Source organism: Homarus americanus, unplaced genomic scaffold (assembly GCF_018991925.1).
Source record: "Homarus americanus isolate GMGI-L3 unplaced genomic scaffold, GMGI_Hamer_2.0 scaffold25827, whole genome shotgun sequence".
In the NCBI taxonomy this organism is placed as follows: Eukaryota; Metazoa; Arthropoda; class Malacostraca; order Decapoda; family Nephropidae; genus Homarus; species Homarus americanus.
Genome location: NW_024738300.1, coordinates 7,826,512 through 7,847,528, shown reverse-complemented (window position 1 = coordinate 7,847,528; position 21,017 = coordinate 7,826,512). Strand labels below are relative to the sequence as shown.

The 21,017-nt window shown below is 41.2% G+C and overlaps 1 protein-coding gene across 1 annotated transcript in view; it reads right to left on the bottom strand.

Annotated features, from left to right (window-relative positions):
- The window catches only part of LOC121873960 (protein lava lamp-like), a 54,699-nt gene that overhangs the window by 6,816 nt on the left and 26,866 nt on the right, over window positions 1-21,017 (bottom strand). The window contains exons 8-12 of the mRNA XM_042377839.1: window positions 15,194-15,316; window positions 12,325-12,414; window positions 9,537-9,770; window positions 6,759-6,890; window positions 3,098-3,210 (exon numbers count right to left, since the gene is read on the bottom strand). Of these exons, the coding sequence (XP_042233773.1) occupies window positions 3,098-3,210; window positions 6,759-6,890; window positions 9,537-9,770; window positions 12,325-12,414; window positions 15,194-15,316 (692 nt within the window). The remainder of the gene's footprint in view (window positions 1-3,097; window positions 3,211-6,758; window positions 6,891-9,536; window positions 9,771-12,324; window positions 12,415-15,193; window positions 15,317-21,017) is intronic.

The following is a 21,017-nucleotide window of genomic DNA, read 5'->3' as shown; positions in this document are numbered from 1 at the left end:
GTCGTCCATGTGGGTAACATGGCCAGTCCAATGTAGTTGTTCATGGATAATGGTAGCCTCGATGCTTCTACAGTTGGTGTCAGCAAGAATACTGGCATTTGTTCTCTTGTCTTCCCAGTGAACACAGAGGATGGAATGCACAGGGGTTAGACTAGGTTGGTGAAAGTTTCAAGTGCCTTGATCCTATATGTGACCCATGTCTCGCTGCCAAATAGCAGGGTGGGGAGGACCACTGCTCGATATATGTGTAACTTTGTAGATAATTTCAGCTCCCTACAGCTGAAGAGAAAGTTTCAAAGTCTGCCAAAGGCTTGAGATGCACATCTGATTTGATGCTGAATCTATTCATCGATGTCCACAGTGGTGGACAGGTGGGAGCCGAGATACCGAAAGTGGGTAACATTAGAGAGGGTAGTATCGTTAAGCTGGATGGATGGTGGAGGTGTGGCTGAACCAGGGGCAGGTTGAAAGAGAATCTGAATCTTACGTACATTCACCTCAAGGCCGAAGTGTGCATACACATCTGCGTATGTGTTCAGGATCTCCTGTGGGTCGTATTCAGTGTGAACAACAAGGGTGAGGTCGTCTGCATACTGAAGTTCAGTAATGGAAGCTGCCGACACCTTTATTCTTGCCTGGAGTCGTCTTATGTTGAAAAGACCCTTCACCCAGTACTCGATGTTTACCCCGCTGGCTAAATTGGCACTGGCACGAGTAAGGAAGGCAGCCAAGATGATGGAAAAGAGAGTTGGTACCAGTATACACCCTTGTTTAACCCCTGTTTGGATGGGGAAGAACTCTGAGTGGGTGTCGTTGTGCAGGACACTGCCGTTCATGCCATCGTGGAGTTGCCTCACAATGGCGATGAATTTTGGTGGGCAGCCAAAACGGTTGAGGATCAACCAGAGGGCTTCCCTGTTGACCGAGTTGAAGGCCTTGATCAGGTTAATGAAACCCATGTACAGGTCACGACACTGTTCTCTGCACTTTTCCTGTATCTAGCAGGCAGCAAAAATCATGTCAGTGGTGCCACGTGATGGTCTAAAACTACATTGAGATTCTGGGAGGAAGTTTTCCGCCTCAGGAAGGAGTCTGTTTAGGAGGACTCGGGCGATAATCTTGCCAGCTAAAGAGAAGCGAGATCCCATGGCGGCAACCACAGTCTGACCGTTCTCCCTTGTTCTTATAAAAATGTCGATGGATGCATCTTTAAGAGCTTGGGGGATTTCCTCCTTTTCCCATATATTCTCCAGGAGAGAGTGGAGACGGATGGTAAGCAGAGGTCCTCCTGCTTTATAAACCTCGGCTGGGATTCCATCAGGCCTTGAGGCCTGATGGATAACAGAAAAAAAATTCATATACAATTTACCAATTTGACGGAGGATGGAAGTTGGCGAGTTATTTAATCTCCCCATGATTCCTGATTATTTGTTTGTCCTTCATCAACCATGGCCTAGTCTATTTTTTTTTACTGATGATATTAAGCTATGTAGCCCCCCCCTCCCCCCCCCCTTCTTCTTCTCCAAAATCGTGAATTTGTTTGTGACTTGGATGGTAAGTATCTTTTATTTTAAACTTTTTTCCACTCACATCTTGAAAGTTAATGTTTTCAAGCAGTTATATATTTACTTACTGCATATTAAATTCTACATTAAACTAAGCCAGAAATGGTATCCTTAACATTTATATATGACAACAACAAACATGAGCACCACTCGTCCTCCCGGTGCACTACAGTAGCAAGCTATGTTCTATGGTGATGCCACATGGCAGAGATCGTGTAATTCAACGATTATTATCGGTCAGTATTGGTGTGGCTACTACTTATCATCGGTGCTTTTTTTTTGTTTTTTACCTTGTGACAAAACAGCACTATTGATAACTTTGTACTCTGTTTTGGTGACTGTGAAGTGATCTTTGCTATGTTTTTTGACTGTCTTGTGCTTTGGCCCAACGATGACCATCGTTCATGCAGATTGTTTACATCATAGATGGGGGTGGTCTTTATACATCACCATCGTTAAAGCAAATAATGAAGATAGGGAGATCATAGATCGGGGGATACCTGTACCAGTAAAATATTATGATCTAAATTATTTTTAACTTGTAATTTCTGGTTAAATATAAGTAATTCTCTTCATTTTATTTTTACTCCGATACACACACACACACACAATCCTACATACAGAATGTGCAAAACTAAATTAAATAAATAATTATCATAAAGTATAATGTTTCAAGTGTGTGGAGGTTGGAGGGTCCGTAGCAGAGCACCATTGCTAGGGACGGTACTGCGTTGCTAGGGTGAGCACCAGGGGCGACTGCTAGGCTACGCAGGTTGAACACTAACTTGCACCATTTTTGTTCTATTTATTCTTACATTAATGATATGTATACATGCTTTTGTTATCGCAATTCATAAACCTAAAATTTTAAGTTTTAATGTTACAGTGTACAGTTAAAGCTACTTACAGGGGTGAATCTAGAGAACTGAACAGTCTTCATGGGCAGTTCCATTTTAGGCATGGCGCCCCAAATACCGGAAAAAAATTATCTCGCACAACCCCAAGTTCCAAGCACGCTGGATAAATGGTAATATACCTGTACAACAATTTTATATACATTATGTGTACTATGTGCATTCAATGATTACCCATGAAATGGTCACTTCTGGCTTACAGATAGCTTTCACAAACGGAACCCATCAGTAACCTGGGGAGTATCTGTAGTTATACAGGATGGTCACTAGTCATATACTGCTGGTTCCAATCATATTAGGGACTTCTCATTCATAACCAAACAATTAAGATGTAAACTTCTTCAGGTTAGAGCTCATCACACCTGGGACTCACAAAGATAGACCTAATCCTATCAGTTAGATTACATTAGGATCAAGTGGGACTTGGACTCACTTGCTTGGTCACCATTAAGAACTTATACAGTTGTGATGCATAATGTATCAAATTATGTACAGGGATATAGACTGAGATGTATACAGTACTGAAATACAGCCTCACATATTTTTGTCGGTTCTTGTTCCCTGGGTGAAGTAGTGGGACATAAGTGTACCTAAACTTATAAATTATAGTCTCCATACCTGGACTTCGTGATCTGCTCTTCAAGGGAAAGTATTTGTTGTTGCTGAGCTTCTTCCTGCTCCTCAGATAATGTCAGTTTCCTTTTAACCTCCAATACAATATCACCCATCTCCTAAAAAAAAAAAAAATTTTTTTTTTATAAAAAACCAGTTTTTGTGATATAGTCCAGAATGCAACATCTAGCTTTATACCTAGGTATGTAAATGCCTAGCATTAATTCGCCAGGCAAACATACAGACAATTAAAACATCTACAGGTAACAGTTACAGTGGTCCCTCAGTTAACGAACACAATTCGTTCAAAAAGGTCTTTCGTTAACTGAAAAATTCGTTAACCGAAACCATTGTTTCAATGGGATTTTGGGTAATTGGTTCCAGCTCACCGAAAATTATATACAAAGTAAAAATAAATACAGTAAAGTACACGTACTTTGAGGTGTGTATGTAGAAGGCTCCTGGATGATGATGAGAATTAGAAGTGGGGGTGGAGGAGAAGGGAGAAGAGAAGGAAGTGGGGGTGGAAGAGAAATCACCCCATGCTTCATGCCGTCATTTCACCCATAAAATTTTAAGTTCACTAGGTGTAATTCAGGATTATTTTCTTTAAATCAACACTGCACTGCACTATATAATGGCAATATGTTAAATAAATTTCAGAATGACCAATAATTGTACTGTACTGTAAAAACGTAATAATAGTTTATGTTCAAGAGAGCCACAAGCAAGATGTTACCTCCACTGACCAGAGATACAAACTAATGCCTTGGTGGGTGAGTCAAATGGCTGATTGGCACACCAAAAACTAGTTTCCTGTACTCCAATTATGTTATATAAATGTTAAAATTACTAAAAAATTTAATATAAAACTTGGAAAATTATTGAATAGTACAACCTTCTTGATATTTACTCAAATGGGAAAGAATTTAAACCCTAGAACCGATTACTGTATTGGCGGACTAATATTCCAGCTGGTGAGCAAGCGAAAACATGCTGAGAGGAATTCGTAAGAATTTCGTTAACCGAATTTTTTTTCGTTAACCGAATTGAAGATTCTTATGGAAGGTAATTCGTTAACTGAAATTTCATTAACCGAGGTGTTCGTTAACCGAGGGATCACTGAACTTAAATACGTAATATGGTAGATTTGATTTGACCTGGTTTATCTTTAATTCTAGGTTTGAAATACAGTAGTACTAGTGTACGTTGAGTCGCCCTTTGACAATCTTCGAAAGAATTTCCCACTTTCAGCCAATCGTCTAGATAAGCAAAAGTTCTTATGCCCTCCTTCGCAAGGATCTCCTTGGGGATGTTCACCAGTTTTGTAAACACTTTTCGTGCAATTGTGAGGCCGAATGGCATCACTGTGAATTGATAACTTACATCCCCCACTGCGAACACTAGAAACTTTCTGTACCAGGGAGCAACAGGCACATGATAATAGGCATCTTCGAGATCCACTTTTGAAATCCAGGCATTGGGTGGAAGTAGATGCCTCATATGATCGTAAGTGAGCATCTTGAAACTTCTTTTGATAATGAATTTGTTCAGGACGGAAAAATCTAAAATCCACCTCAATTTGTAACTGCCTTTCTTGGGAACTGGGAACAAGCAAGACATGAAACACTTCTCTGACTGCAACAGTTCTATCACACCTCTGTTTAACAGCTGAATTACAAATTCTGTGAGTAAGGGGGTTGGTTCTGACCCCTTTTTGGTAACACTAGGGGAGGGCGCCTGAACCAAGTCCATGTGAGGCCCCCTATGATTGTCTTGTAAGCCCATATGGAAGAAGTCCACCTGTTTTCCCAACTTACAAGACGACCCAGCTGTCTGGCTTCATTGGGAGGGAGTGGTCGCTGATGTGGTGGGACAAGGTCTCCTTCCACTTCTAAACAAATGGCCACCCCCACTACGTCTTGGATTGTTTCCTCCTCTAAAGTTTCCTCTAGGTTGATAACTGAACCTAGCAGCTGGTCCTGTTCCCCTGTTAATCCTTCCTCTTTTAAATTTCCTAAAGGTCTTAGAACTCCTGGGATCAGTAATATGAATAGCTTGCTCAACAGCTGATCTATACTTAATTAATGTTTGTTCCTCAAACAAAGCAGGAGAAAGAGGGGAAGAACGTAGCAATAAATAAGCAACTGGTGCTGAGAAAGTTAAATAAGTGTTATACTTCATAAAACTTACCTAGAATTAGGGCTGTAATGACCACGGTCGAACATGTTAGTTAACGCAAAATCAGACGATTCATATTACACTCAATAGCCCATAAAACATGGAGCTATGCCTTCATTGTTGAGTCCCCCATCTGAGGCGCCAGTACTCTCCCCATTTCAGGCCTCCGTTTTCTCTCAATCATTTATCTCCGAGACTGATGTTTCTTAATACCCCATGTCATGTTCAGAGATTTGAAATTGAGAGCGAACACAGTAATATTATAGTGTATTAGAGGGGATACTTGTGACGACTTGTTAATTTGTTATCTGGATGATTTAGGAATACTACTGTAGTACCATCATTTTTGTGCTGCAGATTTCCGTGAAGAACTGTGTAAGTTAAAACACTCATCGTTGTCTGAGGTCTGAGCCAATACATCTTCAGTATCCCATGAGAAATCTCTAGCTACTGCCACAAACGCTTCTTGCACAATGGAAATCTTTGACTGCACATCGCTACTTTGTTGTAACCCTGAGCTAGCCTGACCCATCTTAGCTTGAAATAAGGATGAGAAACCATGGCAAAAACAGCTAAATATCTTCTTGAAACCAGTAACTATTGCAAAAAGCAAAGATGAGCCATAGCTTTGCATCTTTGTTTGAATCTGTTCTAACTGGTTGTTGACAGTGAGCAATACTGGAATCAATTCCCCACAGAAAGTCTGTCTCTCTCACTGAAGGTGATTAATTGCACAAGCAATAGGAAATAGGGTTATTTTGTATTCTTCTAAGAATTGATTTTTGGGATTCTTGATAAGTGGCAGCTGCATAAATGTCATCAATTTAAGTTTAGCTTTATGCTTGAGAAAGACCGAAAGACCATCATATAAATAATTCCAGAGTGGTGGGCATGGAATCTTTAAACTACAACCAAAGATTTGCTGAATCACCTCTGCGGACATGGGACAGCCACCTTTTCTCACTCATGCACACACACTCAAACAATGTTCTTTTGTATTATTTTTATGGTATTGTAGTTATTTTATTGCATTATATGGAGTGTACTGTACCTATATATAAAAAAGTATGTTGCTAATAAGAAATATGAAGAACATGGGTGTGTATGTGTGTGAAGTGAATGTATCTGTGGACTTGGCAGGTCACCAAGTTAGACTGTCCCTGTAGCTAAATCCCCCTACCAGGCCATTAATCATCTTAACAACACTCACTAGAGGCTAACCTCATGATATCAGACAGCTCATTTGTGTATTTTCAATTCTTGTATGCATCAAGTTGTTCACATGTATGGACAAAAAACTCTGATCATCCATAAAGTAACACCTGTATCTCTCACAAGATAAGCTTCACTTGCAGCATCCACTGTGTCATCCACGTTATGTTTATCACTGGTTTCAGAACATTTATAAAAAAAAAGATAAAAGTAAAATTATCTCAGTTTTTTATGATATCAGCAACACTAAAGTGCTCAACAGACAATGACTTACTGTAAGTTTTTCCTTCAATTGTGTAATAGTTTGGCTCATATCTAGATTTTCTTTCTGAAGAGTCTCTTGTCCATCAAGAAAATTCACCTTCATTTGTTCAAGATCCTTTATAGTCTCCTTCAGTATTGTCACCTGTAATTGAAAGGTAAATTAAATAGTGAGGCTAATATAACTCTAAACCAATGGTTCTCAAACTTTAAGCATGACCCAATTTTGAAAAACTCAAACTTTGTGACCAATTGATTCAAATACAAAAAAATTAACCATCAAATCAAATTTAATGTCACATCAACTAGCAATTTAATAGCAAGGTACAAATAGAGTGGTTGAAGGCTCCCATTGGGTACTGGTGGCCTAGAGAGTTTAAATAAAACAGAGGTAAAAAGCATAACTTTTTGGGTCATCACGACCCATTGAAAATTGACTCGCAGTTTGAGAACAAATGCTCTAAACACTGAACATTGTGGGGTTTTTTCTTCTTCTTTTTATTATTATTACAGTATTTTTCCCCCTCACCGTGCTAAGATGTATACTGCAATACCAAAAATAAAATCCTCGTGGCACTTTATATTTCAGCTATCACAACACAAATTAGCGGAGCCTTCTTTGTGCGTGTTTACAGCCGATTCGCCAGGCAAGAAGATAATGCTAGGTATTTACATACCTAGGTATAATTGAAGAAATGGCTGCTAAGATTCAATGTCAAGAAGTGTAAGAGGATGCACCCGAGGAGTACCAACAGTAAGGAGGCGTATCATATGTCCCAACGGGATGAAGAACTGCACTATTTGAGACTGAATGTGAGGACCTAGGTGTGTATGTTGACAATGAGCTGAAGTTCTCGGGCCATTGCGAGAAGAAGGTAAATCAGGCAAATAAATTATTAGGTCTTATAAGAAGGTCGTTCAGATATCTAGACGGTCCATCCCTTGTAGCGATCTTCAAGAGTGAAGTGCTTCCCCATCTGGAGTACTGTCACCCGGTCTGCTCCCAGAGGTATGCTAGGGACTGTCAGTTGGTTGAAAATGATCAAAGGAGGGCCACCAGACTGGTACCTGCACTTCAGCACCTCAACTACCCTGAGATACTGAAGCGCCTGAACTTGCCTAGCTTATACTACAGACGGGCAAGGGGTGACCTAGTTGAGGTGTATAAGCATCTCAAGGGGCACTACTCAGTCGAGTGTCCTTACCTAGAACTGGCGGAAGCTCGCCCCACAAGGGGTCACAGCTCAAGATTGAAGAAGTCGCAGGTCCAGAAAACTGTGAGGGCAAACTTTTTCGGAGTGAGAGTTGTGAACTCTTGGAACAATCTGCCAGAAAGTGTTGTGACGGCACCGAGTGTGAGCTCTTTCAAGACCAGACTTGACCAACACTGGAGCAGGTTCAAACTGTGTATAGATCTACACCTATTTAAAAATAAAGAAAACAAAAACAGTACTTAGCTGCCTTCTGCTGGTTTTAACCTCCCCTGTTGCCTTTAGAGTTGTCTTCTGTTTTTCTTCTTCTTTTTTTTAGTTCACTTCGGCAATTTGTCAGTATCTATGTGTTATCTCTATGTACACTGCATTTTGCTATGAATAAGGGATTTTATACGCCCACTCAGACCTTTAGAAACACAGAAAATAAAATAAAACTTTCTTTGGGGCAGTAATAGAATGCCTCTTGACCTGGGCTGTACCTCCAACTTGGTGGAGATTGAATTTTCAAAAATACAATCGCGTCTAGCATTAAAAATCCTACATCGATTTACACTTTCACATCACTAAGACATGTTTTGTTTAATACTAAATGTACTAGAGGGAATAATATAAAAAAACATGACAGAGTTATCGAGTCAAATCATACAATACAAAATAATCTTACGAAACTCGAAACCTATAAAATCATTATACAATATTACACTACAAGATGAAAGCGAGTAGCCTAGACCCGCATATGAGAACAGACAGTGGGACACAACTGAGTGCGGTCACTACCACCCCTCGCTCGCCAATTCCCGCTCCCAGGATATTTGAAAATTAATTATCTTCCAAACATGGTTAAGGCATGTTTGATGTGGTTAAATAGTAGCATCATTTTCAATTAATAAACCACAGTAAAGCCCTGGCCTGCATGTCCAATCCACACACTGGCACACCTTCAGCATGTTCTTGCATATACCACTTATACTGTACTGTACTGTACTGTACTGTACTGTACTGTACTGTACTGTACTGTACAGTGCTTGGTCTAACCCTTCATAGGGTAACTTTCTCTCTAAATACTTTTTCTGCACACTCACTTCCTTCAACTTAAGTTGGTAATTTCTTCAGTTTGTCCTTAGCCTTTAAAATATCATACAGGGAGGACACGCAAAGAATGTATGTTTCCAGCAGCTCTAACATAACACTCAAGAGATAGTATCAGCCTCTTTTTCCGGGGTGTAGAGGAAGTAGCACCCCTTGAAGACATGTTTCAGGCATAATAAAGTGCTTAAGTCTGAATAAAATGGTCACTGCAGAGCAGGCTTGGGTTCAAGTACTTTTCTCAACTACAAGTGCTAGTACTTTTGGTATATCAGCAAGTAAGTACAAGTACTAGGTGTCGAAAATTTGGTCAAGTTTTTCAAGACCATTGCAAAATTTTATTTGTAAGTAAGATCAATGCACTTCACAAACATGACTGTTTCGAAGTTTTCATAAGTCAAATGGCAATGATCTAATCGGAATACTTTTCCTCCAATGCTAAAAGCTCTCTACTGATGCTGAGGATGCTTGGATAGTGAGGTGAAACTGGCTAGCTTGGTTAATTGTGGGAAGATGTCCTCATGTCTCTTCCAGAAATCCAAGGGATTACTCTCCTCTGGTTCGCATGGCATGTTGAGGTAGCGTGTGATCTCATGATCAACAGTATTATCAGCAACAGGTTGGTTAGCATCAGGATCTTCCATAAAACTGAACATTTTACATCTCTTTTTGGGTGGAGAACTAGTATTTACTGGACCAGCCAGCATTCCAGAATCTACAGTTATCTGTGCAGTAAACTCAGTTGTTCAGTCAGTTTTCTCCATTTGATCCTGGCACCACCATGCTTTACAGCATGGGTCAAGTACAGCAGCAAAGCGAAATTGTTTGCTTGCCTCGTACTGGATTAGTCGCTTTTCAAGTGAGTTCTTCAATGCTGCCACAAAGTTATTGTTATATTTTGATTTCCTCTGCTCAAGATGTTGTCGAAAGCCACAAACACATGGAACTACAAAGCTAGCAGATACTGTGTTCTGCCTCTAGGCATAGTCTGTAGCCTCCTCAAAATATTCAAGAATATCGAACATGTCTTGAAGTATGTTCCTTTCATATGCTCCAAGAAGAGTGACACCTTCCTTCAGTAGAGAAAATTTATCTTCTGGGATAGCAAGTACAGATCGAACCATTTTAACTTGAGAGTTCCACCATGTGACATTTGCAGCTTCAACCCTGTTCTCACCTTCTAGTAGTTCAGTGGCTACAGTACTGTAGATCTGTGTACTGTACATGAGATACAATCTTTTGTGTTTTATCAAGTATCCTGTTCAACTGGGTGGCATTTTTTTATCCATCCTTTATAACCAGTTGCAACGTATGTGCAAAGCAAATAGCATGTTGAGCAGGGAGACCTGAATACTCCTCAGTCACTTGTGTTGACTTGAATGGCATCTAAATACTCGCTGTCAGTATCAGGCAGCAAACTGAATCAGACATGCTTAAATGCGAGTGAGTTGCCACATCTTTCTTCAAGTTGTAACTGGTAAAATGTATCAGTAGATGCTTGGAAGTACTTCAAAGGTATTTGAAAGTACTTGAATATTTTCAAGTAAATTTCATCAAGTACAAGTACAAGTACAAGTTGAAGTACCAACTACTGTATTATGAAATTGCAAGTACAAGTAGTTGAAAATTGGTACTTAAGTACCAAGTACAAGTAAGTACAGGTACTACTCAACTTATGACCACCCGGACATACGACCGCCACAGTCGTATAAAATATTTTTCAAATTGCGTATTTTCGAGTCCCAACGTTAGTGATCGCGCTGTGTACTGACAAAATTTTTGTTTGTAATTCCTTTTAAAATGGCTGGCAAGCGTAAAAGTGAGAGTTCTCGTGGTGCTGAGAAGAAAAAGAGACACCCATTTTAGATTTTCTTTGTATTATTTTTGCATTTTCGACTTACGACCTAATCCTGTCGTAAGTCGAGGACTGTCTGTACAGTAAAACCTCGATTAACCGACTTTCGGATTAACCGTCAATCCCGAACTCCTAATTTTTTTTTTTTTTTTTTTTTTTTACAGGGATTAGCCCACCCGGGCACAGGTCACTGACCCACATCGACACATCGAGGCCTGGGGGGTGATAATGCAATAATATTAATAATGATAATAATAATAATAGTAATAAGAACCATAAATAAATGCAAAAATGAAAAAAAAATCAAGAGTGAGAAACAATATATGTACCGTATGTTGTGTTGTCAATAGTAAGAGAAGCAATTGAGACCCTGCAATTGTGTGTAAATGAGGCAGAAAGTCAGATCAGCAACCTGGGACTTGGTCACAATTTTTGTGATGACATGTTCTTTGACTTTTCCATTTTTTATTCACGGTTTCTGCGCTGGTTAATATTTATTTACTAAAGTGATTAATGTTTTAAAGCAAATTCTATTGATATATGAATGGCAAATGAACAAAAATGAATAGAGGGAATTAAATGAGGGAGGCTAGGGAAAGGTACTTTGAAAATGTATGTTTTATTTCCGTAGTCTTTATGTACTATTAACCGACCTCTCGGATTATCCGTCGGCTCCTTCCCCCCATATGTGGTCGGTTAATCGAGGTTTTACTGTACTAGAACCCTACCCTGCTGCGGAGTCTGTAAACTGGTGTTTACAGGATGAGTGACGCGTTAAAACTGGGGTGAGTGTGACAGCCAACCACAGCTAGCAGAATAAACAAAGTTGCTGTACACGTACAATACAGTACAGGTTGGTTGTGATGTTGTGAGGGAGAAAATTAAATGTAACAATGATCGTGTCACTATCTATTATGAAATTTCACATTTTTTGGTGAGTAAAAAAAACTACAAGAGAAGACCAAAGAGCTAGCAGCACTATGCAGGGTAGGGTTAAATGGGGTATTACTGTAATTACAGGTATTTGTGATAAGTGCTGGAAATGATAAATAAATTATTTGAAGTGCTCGATGGAACACTGACATATCAACCAATCGGGGAGAAATGAGATTCTTGACTCATGTAGCCCAGGTGGATCCCTGTAATGCTAGCTGAGCTGGTAAAGGGAAATACGACTTTGGAGCAATAAAAATTTTTGTTATAAAACAGGAATTTCAGTTTTTTGCACAGTTTCCATGTGGCACGTGTACTGTAGGTGAAGGCAATGAGAGGCCACAGATGCGAGGGTGTATGCAGCCTTGGGAGGGGAAACTACAGGTTACGTTAGAGCAGTTTAGTGTTTATATTTTTACTCTACCCTTACTTAATTGTTAACCAGGGTGTTCCTGTTTATAAATCCAGTACAGTACATATGTCAGACTCACCTCTTCTTTCAACTGTTTAACATGGAGTTCCTCACAAGTGAGATTTTTCTTGCAGATACCTAGTTCATTATATATTCTCTCCTTCTCCAACTGAAAAGAGCAAACCAAAACTGTCAAAATATGGACACAAAAAACAACTAGTTTCTTGACACTGCTGTGACTGTTACCATAATAATGCAAAATTTTAGCATTTGCTATAAATGTGTTCTGCTAAGGAACATTATTCCTTTTCACAACAATGCCTCACATGTACATCTGTTTTGCCTCTGCCATTATATAAAGTCAAGCATTTACCATTAACAGAAAAGCCATCCCCAAAAGCACTTTACACTGTATTAACTGGTTATTAAAGTATACTATAGCACATCAATGCTTCCTGAAGACTACCCTATCTCACGTTTAGTACATTTTCCACTCTCCAACAATCCACCTCTTAATTTCACAATCTTTTTTACCAACCATTCTTTCACATAGGCGCCAGGACGTGTCCACATGCCAATGGACCTATGCGCCATTCCTCTGGCTCTGGGGCCCACTGCTGCTCCAAAATCCTCTGCTGGTCTAGCCGGGGCCCACGAAGAACCCAGTTACCGTGTGTTGCCACGAGGAGGAACAGCAGGAGTCTTGATGGTGAAGATGCTGTGTACTGCCAGGCAAAGACTTGTGCAAGTTGCTTCCCTGTTCGCCACGAGGGCTAGCCAGAGGCAGTGACTGAAAGCGAGAGGGAGCAAGCAGTGCTTGCACCGTAACACTAACATAATGCTGCCACACTGGAAACATTACACCAGCCTGTGTGTGTGTGCATGCACGCGCACACACCTACCAGTGGTGTAATGGTCAGTATGCTCGCCTCGCAAGCAAGTGGTTCCGGGTTCGATCTCCAGGCAGGGTGAAACTTTGGTTAAGTTTCTTTATGCCATTTGTCTGTCTACCCAGCAGTAATTGGGGACCTGGATGTTAATCCACTTGCTGAATATGTTCCAAGGTAATGGTTAGCCAGTTCTGTTGGCAAGTTGTCCGGTTTTCTCAGACTGCTCCTTGACACTGGGTCATGCAACTCATTAATTTAGGGTGTGGTTGTTGTGTTAGGAACACCTTGTACACCTTAAACAAATTCACACCTAGGTAACCTTAGGACCAGCCATCCTCGATTTCGAGGGGCATCCATTATCATTATGAAAATAAAATCTGATATTGTGACAACGCAAATGGACTACAAAGACTAATTTTTTTACATGTATACAGTACAGTAGAATGTCGATTTAAAGCGATTCAATTTAGCATTATTGATTTAATGCGACACCCACAATTAAGGACAATGTTTTAATTTAAAGTGAATCTTTCCTTTTATGCGCGAGTCAATTTTGCTTTTAATGTTTCCCACGAGACTCGTCTCTGGGCACGCTACACGGCTGCCTGCCACCCTCCCACATCCTCAGTTCTTGCACTGAACAGACATGCTGTACTGTGTGACACCATCTCCTTCTACCACGTGAATCAACCATCGCCACCATGTCCAAGAGGCCAGCTACTACTTCATTAACTACCCCCAAAGACCAAGAAATCAAGGCAAGCAATTACACTGGAGCAGAAAAACAAGGTGCTGGAAGCACTGCAGTGAGGAAATGGTGTTTCCCGCGTGTCAGATGCGTCCACAGCCACAGTACTAGACAGTGATGTGGATGATGAGCTGGTCGAGTTGGGCTCTACATCTTCAGAGGATGAATTGCCTAAGTAATGTTGAGTGAAAATCAAATTTTTATAGCATAAAGTAATTAAAAAATAAGTTGAGAGGAAAGTGAGTGCTGGGTGAGTCAGGCGGGTGGTGAGTGGCACCAGCATGACCAGCCTCTCACATCAACTGATCGCTATAGTGCGGTTTTTTCAGCTGAGAAAAGATTACATATCAGTAACAGTACATTATGCATACATAACATTTTAAAAGATCAGAATCACATTGAAATATTACATGACCGTTAGTAGAGGCGGGAAAAATATGAAGTAGTTCGCAGTCATATTTCCCGCCTCTGCTGACGGCCGTGTAATATTTCAATGTGATTCTGATCTTTTAAAATGTTGTTTTTGCATAATGTACTATTACTGATATGTAATTTGTCTTAGTATGCCTTATTGTAGGTAAAAATAAATATATATTAAATGCATCCTCCGAAAACGTGAATTTGCTACCCGAGTTTATCAGTTAATTCATGTATAATATTTCTGATAAACTTCCTACGTGTTCATGTTTGAAATAATTAACATATGTATCTTTGTATAACTTAGTTAAATATCTTTCTCATCAGAAACGGTCATTATGAATAAACTCGTTTAAAAATACATCATTACTCAGGACAAACTCGTACAGGTTTGCAACAGCCAATCAACTGTAACTCTTGAGGAGGGGGCGGGGCATCTTTTCTCAGCTGGGAAAAAATGTGCTATAGTACACAGTCCATTTCACGTCCCATAATTTTAGCCGTGTTGATTTATGAGTGTTCGTTTTAACATAATACTATTGGATTTAGTGCTAATTTGGTTTAAAGCGACCTCTCTTGGAACGTATATCGAGTTATATCGTCATTCTACTGTACAGTATACTGAACAAAGTTGGGTATTAGATGAATATTTCGGAATTGTTTTATACTGTAAACCTCCCTATACCGAACTGGCTGCTCACCAATTATTTTGGTATAGAGATATACAGTACATTGTTTCTTTACTTTTATCCTCTTCTCCATATTCTTTTATCCACCCCATATAAAAATGGGAGAGGATTACAGACGAGCATCAGAGAACTTTTATAAACTGTAAGTATCCTGTACAGCACAATATTAAAAAATAATAATTCTGGCACACATTAAAAACTTACCTCCTCATTTCTCTGCTGTGCACAAAGGTCAACAATTCTTTCGTTTAATTGTTGAAGGTCCAAAACACTCTTGCTGTGAGCAGAGTCTTGTGTCGCGATAACCTCTGCTTTATAGATGATTTCCTGGTAAAACAAAAGGAAAAATCATGATTAACTAGGCTAGTTACCCGGCATTACTGGGGAGATAATCCATTATTGGAAATGTCCCCCCCAAAAAATTATTTTGATTCTTCTAATAGCTTTTTATATGAGCAGATTGACTGAAACCTTTGGATTAAATGTAAGGCTGAGAAATAATACAAACATGTGTTTAATTTTATTTGTTGTATTCTGAAATATCACAAACAAAATGGAAAAGGAAGCCCAAAAATTAACTACTGAATTAACAAAAAAAACAAAAAACAAAAAAACAAAAAAACAAAAAAAAACCCACTACAGATTCTTGGAAATAGGAGAAATGGCCCAAATACTCCAAACCTTAAAGTTTTGAAATGAAACCCAGTTAAGAACTTTCTGTGAGTCAAAAGAATTACAAGGTTACCAAATATGTAAAGATTGTATAGCACGCACGCACGCACACGAGACAGAAACTTCCAAATATATATGAAAAAATGATATATCACATTCTAAATTTAGAGATACAGTATAACATATATTTGGTGTATACAGGGTGATGAGGCAGTAAACTGCTCATTAGTTATTGTTTATGACTTAAAGGTTGAGTTTTATACCAGAAATGACCCAAAACTTATAGTGCCACACTACACCACTGCTAGACCATCACCACTATACCACACCATCACCACACTACACCACTGCTAGACCATCCCCACTCTACACCACTGCTAGACCATCACCACTATACCACACCATCACCACACTACACCACTGCTACACCATCACCACTATACCACACCATCACCACATTACACCACTGCTAGACCATCACCACTATACCACACTACACCACTGCTAGACCATCACCACTGTACCACACCATCACCACACTACACCACTGCTAGACCTTCACCACTGTATCACACCATCACCACACTACACCACTGCTAGACCTTCACCACTATACCACACCATCACCACACTACACCACTGCTAGACCATCACCACTATACCACACCATCACACCACACTACCACTGCTAGACCATCACCACTATACCCACACCATCACCACACTACACCATCACACCATCACCACACTACACCACTGCTAGACCATCACCACCACTATACCACACCATCACCACACTACACCACACTAGTACATCACCATACTATACCACACCATCACACATTACACTGCTAGACCATCACCACTATACCACACCATCACACCACTACACCTAGACCATCACCACTATACCACACCCACACCACACTACACCACCGCTAGACCAACACCACTGCTACATCACCACTATACCATCACACTACACCACTGCTAGACCATCACCACTATACCACCATCACCACACACCATCACCACACTACACCATAATTACACCACTGCCAGACCATCACCACTATATTACACCATCACCACACTACAATCACTGCTAGACCATCACCACTATACCACACCATCACCACATTGCACCACTGCTAGACCATCACCACTATACCACACACCATCACCACATCACACCACTGCTAGACCACATCACCACTATACCACACCACCACACACTACACCACTGCTAGACCATCACCACTCTACCACACCATCACCACACTACAACTGCTAGACCTTCACCACTATACCACACCATCACCACACTACACCACTGCTAGACCATCACCACTATATCACACCATCACCACACTACCCACTGCTAGACCATCACCACAATATCACACCATCACCACACTACACCACTGCTAGACCATCACCACTATATCACACCATCACCACACTACACCACTGCTAGACCATCACCACACCACACCACTGCTAGACCATCACCACACTACACCACTGCTAGACCATCACCACCTACACCACTGCTAGACCATCACCACTATACCACACCATCACCACACCGCACCACTGCTAGACCATCACCACTATACCACACCATCACCCACACTACACCACTGCTAGACCATCACCACTCTACACCACTGCTAGACCATCACCACTATACCACACCATCACCACACTACACCACTGCTACACCATCACCACTATACCACACCATCACCACACTACACCACTGCTAGACCATCACCACTATATCACACCATCACCACACCTACACCACTGCTAGACCATCACCACTATACCACACCATCACCACACTACACCACTGTTAGACCATCACCACTATACCACACCATCACCACACTACACCACTGCTAGACCATCACCACTATACCACACCATCACCACACTACACCACACCATCACCACACTACACCACTGCTAGACCATCACCACTATACCACACCATCACCACACTACACCACTGCTAGACCATCACCACTATACCACACCATCACCACATTACACCACTGCTAGACCATCACCACTATACCACACCATCACCACACTACACCACTGCTAGACCATCACCACTATACCACACCATCACCACACTACACCACTGCTAGACCAACACCACTGCTAGACCATCACCACTATACCACACCATCACCACACTACACCACTGCTAGACCATCACCACTATACCACCATCACCACACTACACCACACCATCACCACACTACACCACTGCCAGACCATCACCACTATATTACACCATCACCACACTACACCACTGCTAGACCATCACCACTATACCACACCATCACCACATTACACCACTGCTAGACCATCACCACTATACCACACCATCACCACATTACACCACTGCTAGACCATCACCACTATACCACACCATCACCACACTACACCACTGCTAGACCATCACCACTCTACACCACTGTTAGACCATCACCACTATACCACACCATCACCACACCTACACCACCGCTAGACCATCACCACACTACTGCACCATCACCACTATATCACACCAATCACCACTACACCACTACCACACCATCACCATTATACCACTACCACACCACCACTATACCACTACCACACCACCCACTATACCACTACCACACCATCACCACTATACCACTACCACACCATCACCACTATACCACTACCACACCATCACCACTATACCACTACCACACCATCACCATCATTCCACCACTACCACACCATCACCACTATACCACTACCACACCACCACTATACCACTACCACACCATCACCATCATTCCACCACTACCACACCATCACCACTATACCACTACCACACCACCACTATACCACTACCACATCATCACCACTATATCACACCACCACAACACTACACCACTCATCACTTTACCAGACCATTACCACACTACACCACTACACCACACCATCACCACACTACATCACTACCACACCACCACACTACACCACTACCACTATACCACACCACACCACACCCCAGGGGCGGATCCAGGTGTCCGGGTCCAGATCCCCCTTTTCAACAGAAAATTCCAATACTTTTTCTTTAATGTAGTTCTGTACTCAGGCATTTTTGTGTAGTAAAAAGTAATTACTATTGACCCTATTAAACTGCCACCACACCACACCATCACATCATTCTACATCAACATACCACCACGTCACTCTACATCAACGCACCACCATCACATCATTCTACATCAACATACCACCACGTCACTCTACATCAACGCACCACCACCACGTCACTCTACATCAACACACCACTATCACACTACACCGGCACTAAACCACCAATTGACCACCACCTCATCACACCGTACATTACACTAAACCCATACCATACCACTACCAACACCACACCAGTCTTTGAGTCCAGACTAAAAGGACTTCACTCTAGGTGCTACTCCATCACAGGCTACACAGGCTATTCCGAAAGTCCACAACACTTGCTCCAAACATGTCAACTCTGACAAATTTCAGTATTGCCAGCTTATTAAACTGGAGGTTGTGACCTCAAGTGGGGCGCATCCATTGAGTCCAGATATGTAAATTTGACTGAGTAATGCCCCTTTAGGCTTCAAACGTCTTTGAAAATACTGGACTGTATATAGGTATTGTAGTACAGTACTAACATTAGATCCCAGGCCTCACTGCATCAAGACCAGACTCATTACCAAGGACAATTTCCTACTGAAAGTCATGTACAGTACACTAATTCTGACGTTCCTTGACAAGAAAGCGGAGTTTGAAACACTAATGAAGGTAATCAACCCAATATAGTAGGTGTTGTAGAACTGTTGTTAGAGAATCAAACCGGAGGAATGCGAGTTCAATATAGACGGGTATGACTCATTTAATAACCTTTCTACAAATTGCAAGAGGGTGTGTCAAGCAGCTAGAGGTGCTACTCCCTACACAAAGTTGAAATTAAAAATGCGGGTAGGTGTATCACACCTGAGGTTTGAAGATGGTAGTTATTGATTCTTACCAGAACAAGGCGGAGGCATTGAACAAATTCTTTTCCTCAGTGTTCATAAAGAGAATGCAAACAATCTTCCTGCATTTGAGGAAAGACGGTTTGACACAGTGCTGAGCCACATTGTCTTCTCAGAAGATATAAGAAATAAACTGTCAAAACTAACAATTCATAAGAGTCTCAGCCTTGATATGGTACACCTCAGAGTGTAAAGAGAACTATGTAGCAAGCTTGTAAAGCCCCTTAAGACCCTGTTCTGCAAATGCCTGGATAAGCATGTCTGGATGAGCAAAAGGTCCCTGATGATTGAAAAATTGCTTAAGTGAGTTCTATATTCATAAAGGGCGATCATCACCCCACAAATAATTACAGTAAACCCTCGATAACTCAGCACATGTGGGGCTCTGGCCTTGCCGAGTTATCCCACATTTTTACTTATCGAGGCACTTCCCCCTCCTACAAAAATAAAAAATAAAATAAAAATTATCAACCCATATACAGGTATGTGTTCACCAAATGACAAATTATTCGGCATTTATGGCGTGATACAATATGACACACCACACGAGAATATTTGAAAAAAATCCTGAGGTAGTTTGCATGGTTGGTATCCCTGGCCTGCAGAGTTGTGCACCGAGGCCTGCTCGTTCCACGCTTATGCAAGGTGTCCCAGTTTCATAAGAGCTGTATCCATCGGGCTACGGTGTGCTTGGACAACCCAACTCGCCTAGCAATTTCACCATTGTTGAGGCCCACACCTTGTAGTGCGAGCGATTGCTGCGCGTGTCTTCTCCGAGGTTCTCATCTTGTCTAACATAGCTATGATTTGAAATAAACATTACGATTCCTACTGTTCGCTCCGAAGCTCAACTCAATGCAGGCTGAACCAGTTCCGTTTCCACCATATTCGATACATTGTAGTCATATAACGAGCCTCCTGTGGTAAAAGTCTGTGCTAACACTAGCATTGTTTGTTTGTCTCACATGAATTTCACTGTCCCGACTGAGTCTACCCAGATGCACCTCAGCTCATCTCCGAGAACAAACAAACACTCATAAGTCAACACAGCTAAAATTAAGGGATGCGAAATGGTCTGTTTACTAGCAATCAGCTGATCTGAGAGGGTGGTTGCTTGGACGCAACACCACCGCCTCTTGTCTGCCTCACTCCGTCCCTACTACTCACCATGCACTTTCCTCTCTACAGTCCTTAGTTTTTCATTACTTTATCCTATCAAAAACAGATTTTCCCCCTGCTTTACTTAGGTAAGTCATCCTCTGAAGATGCTGAGCCCA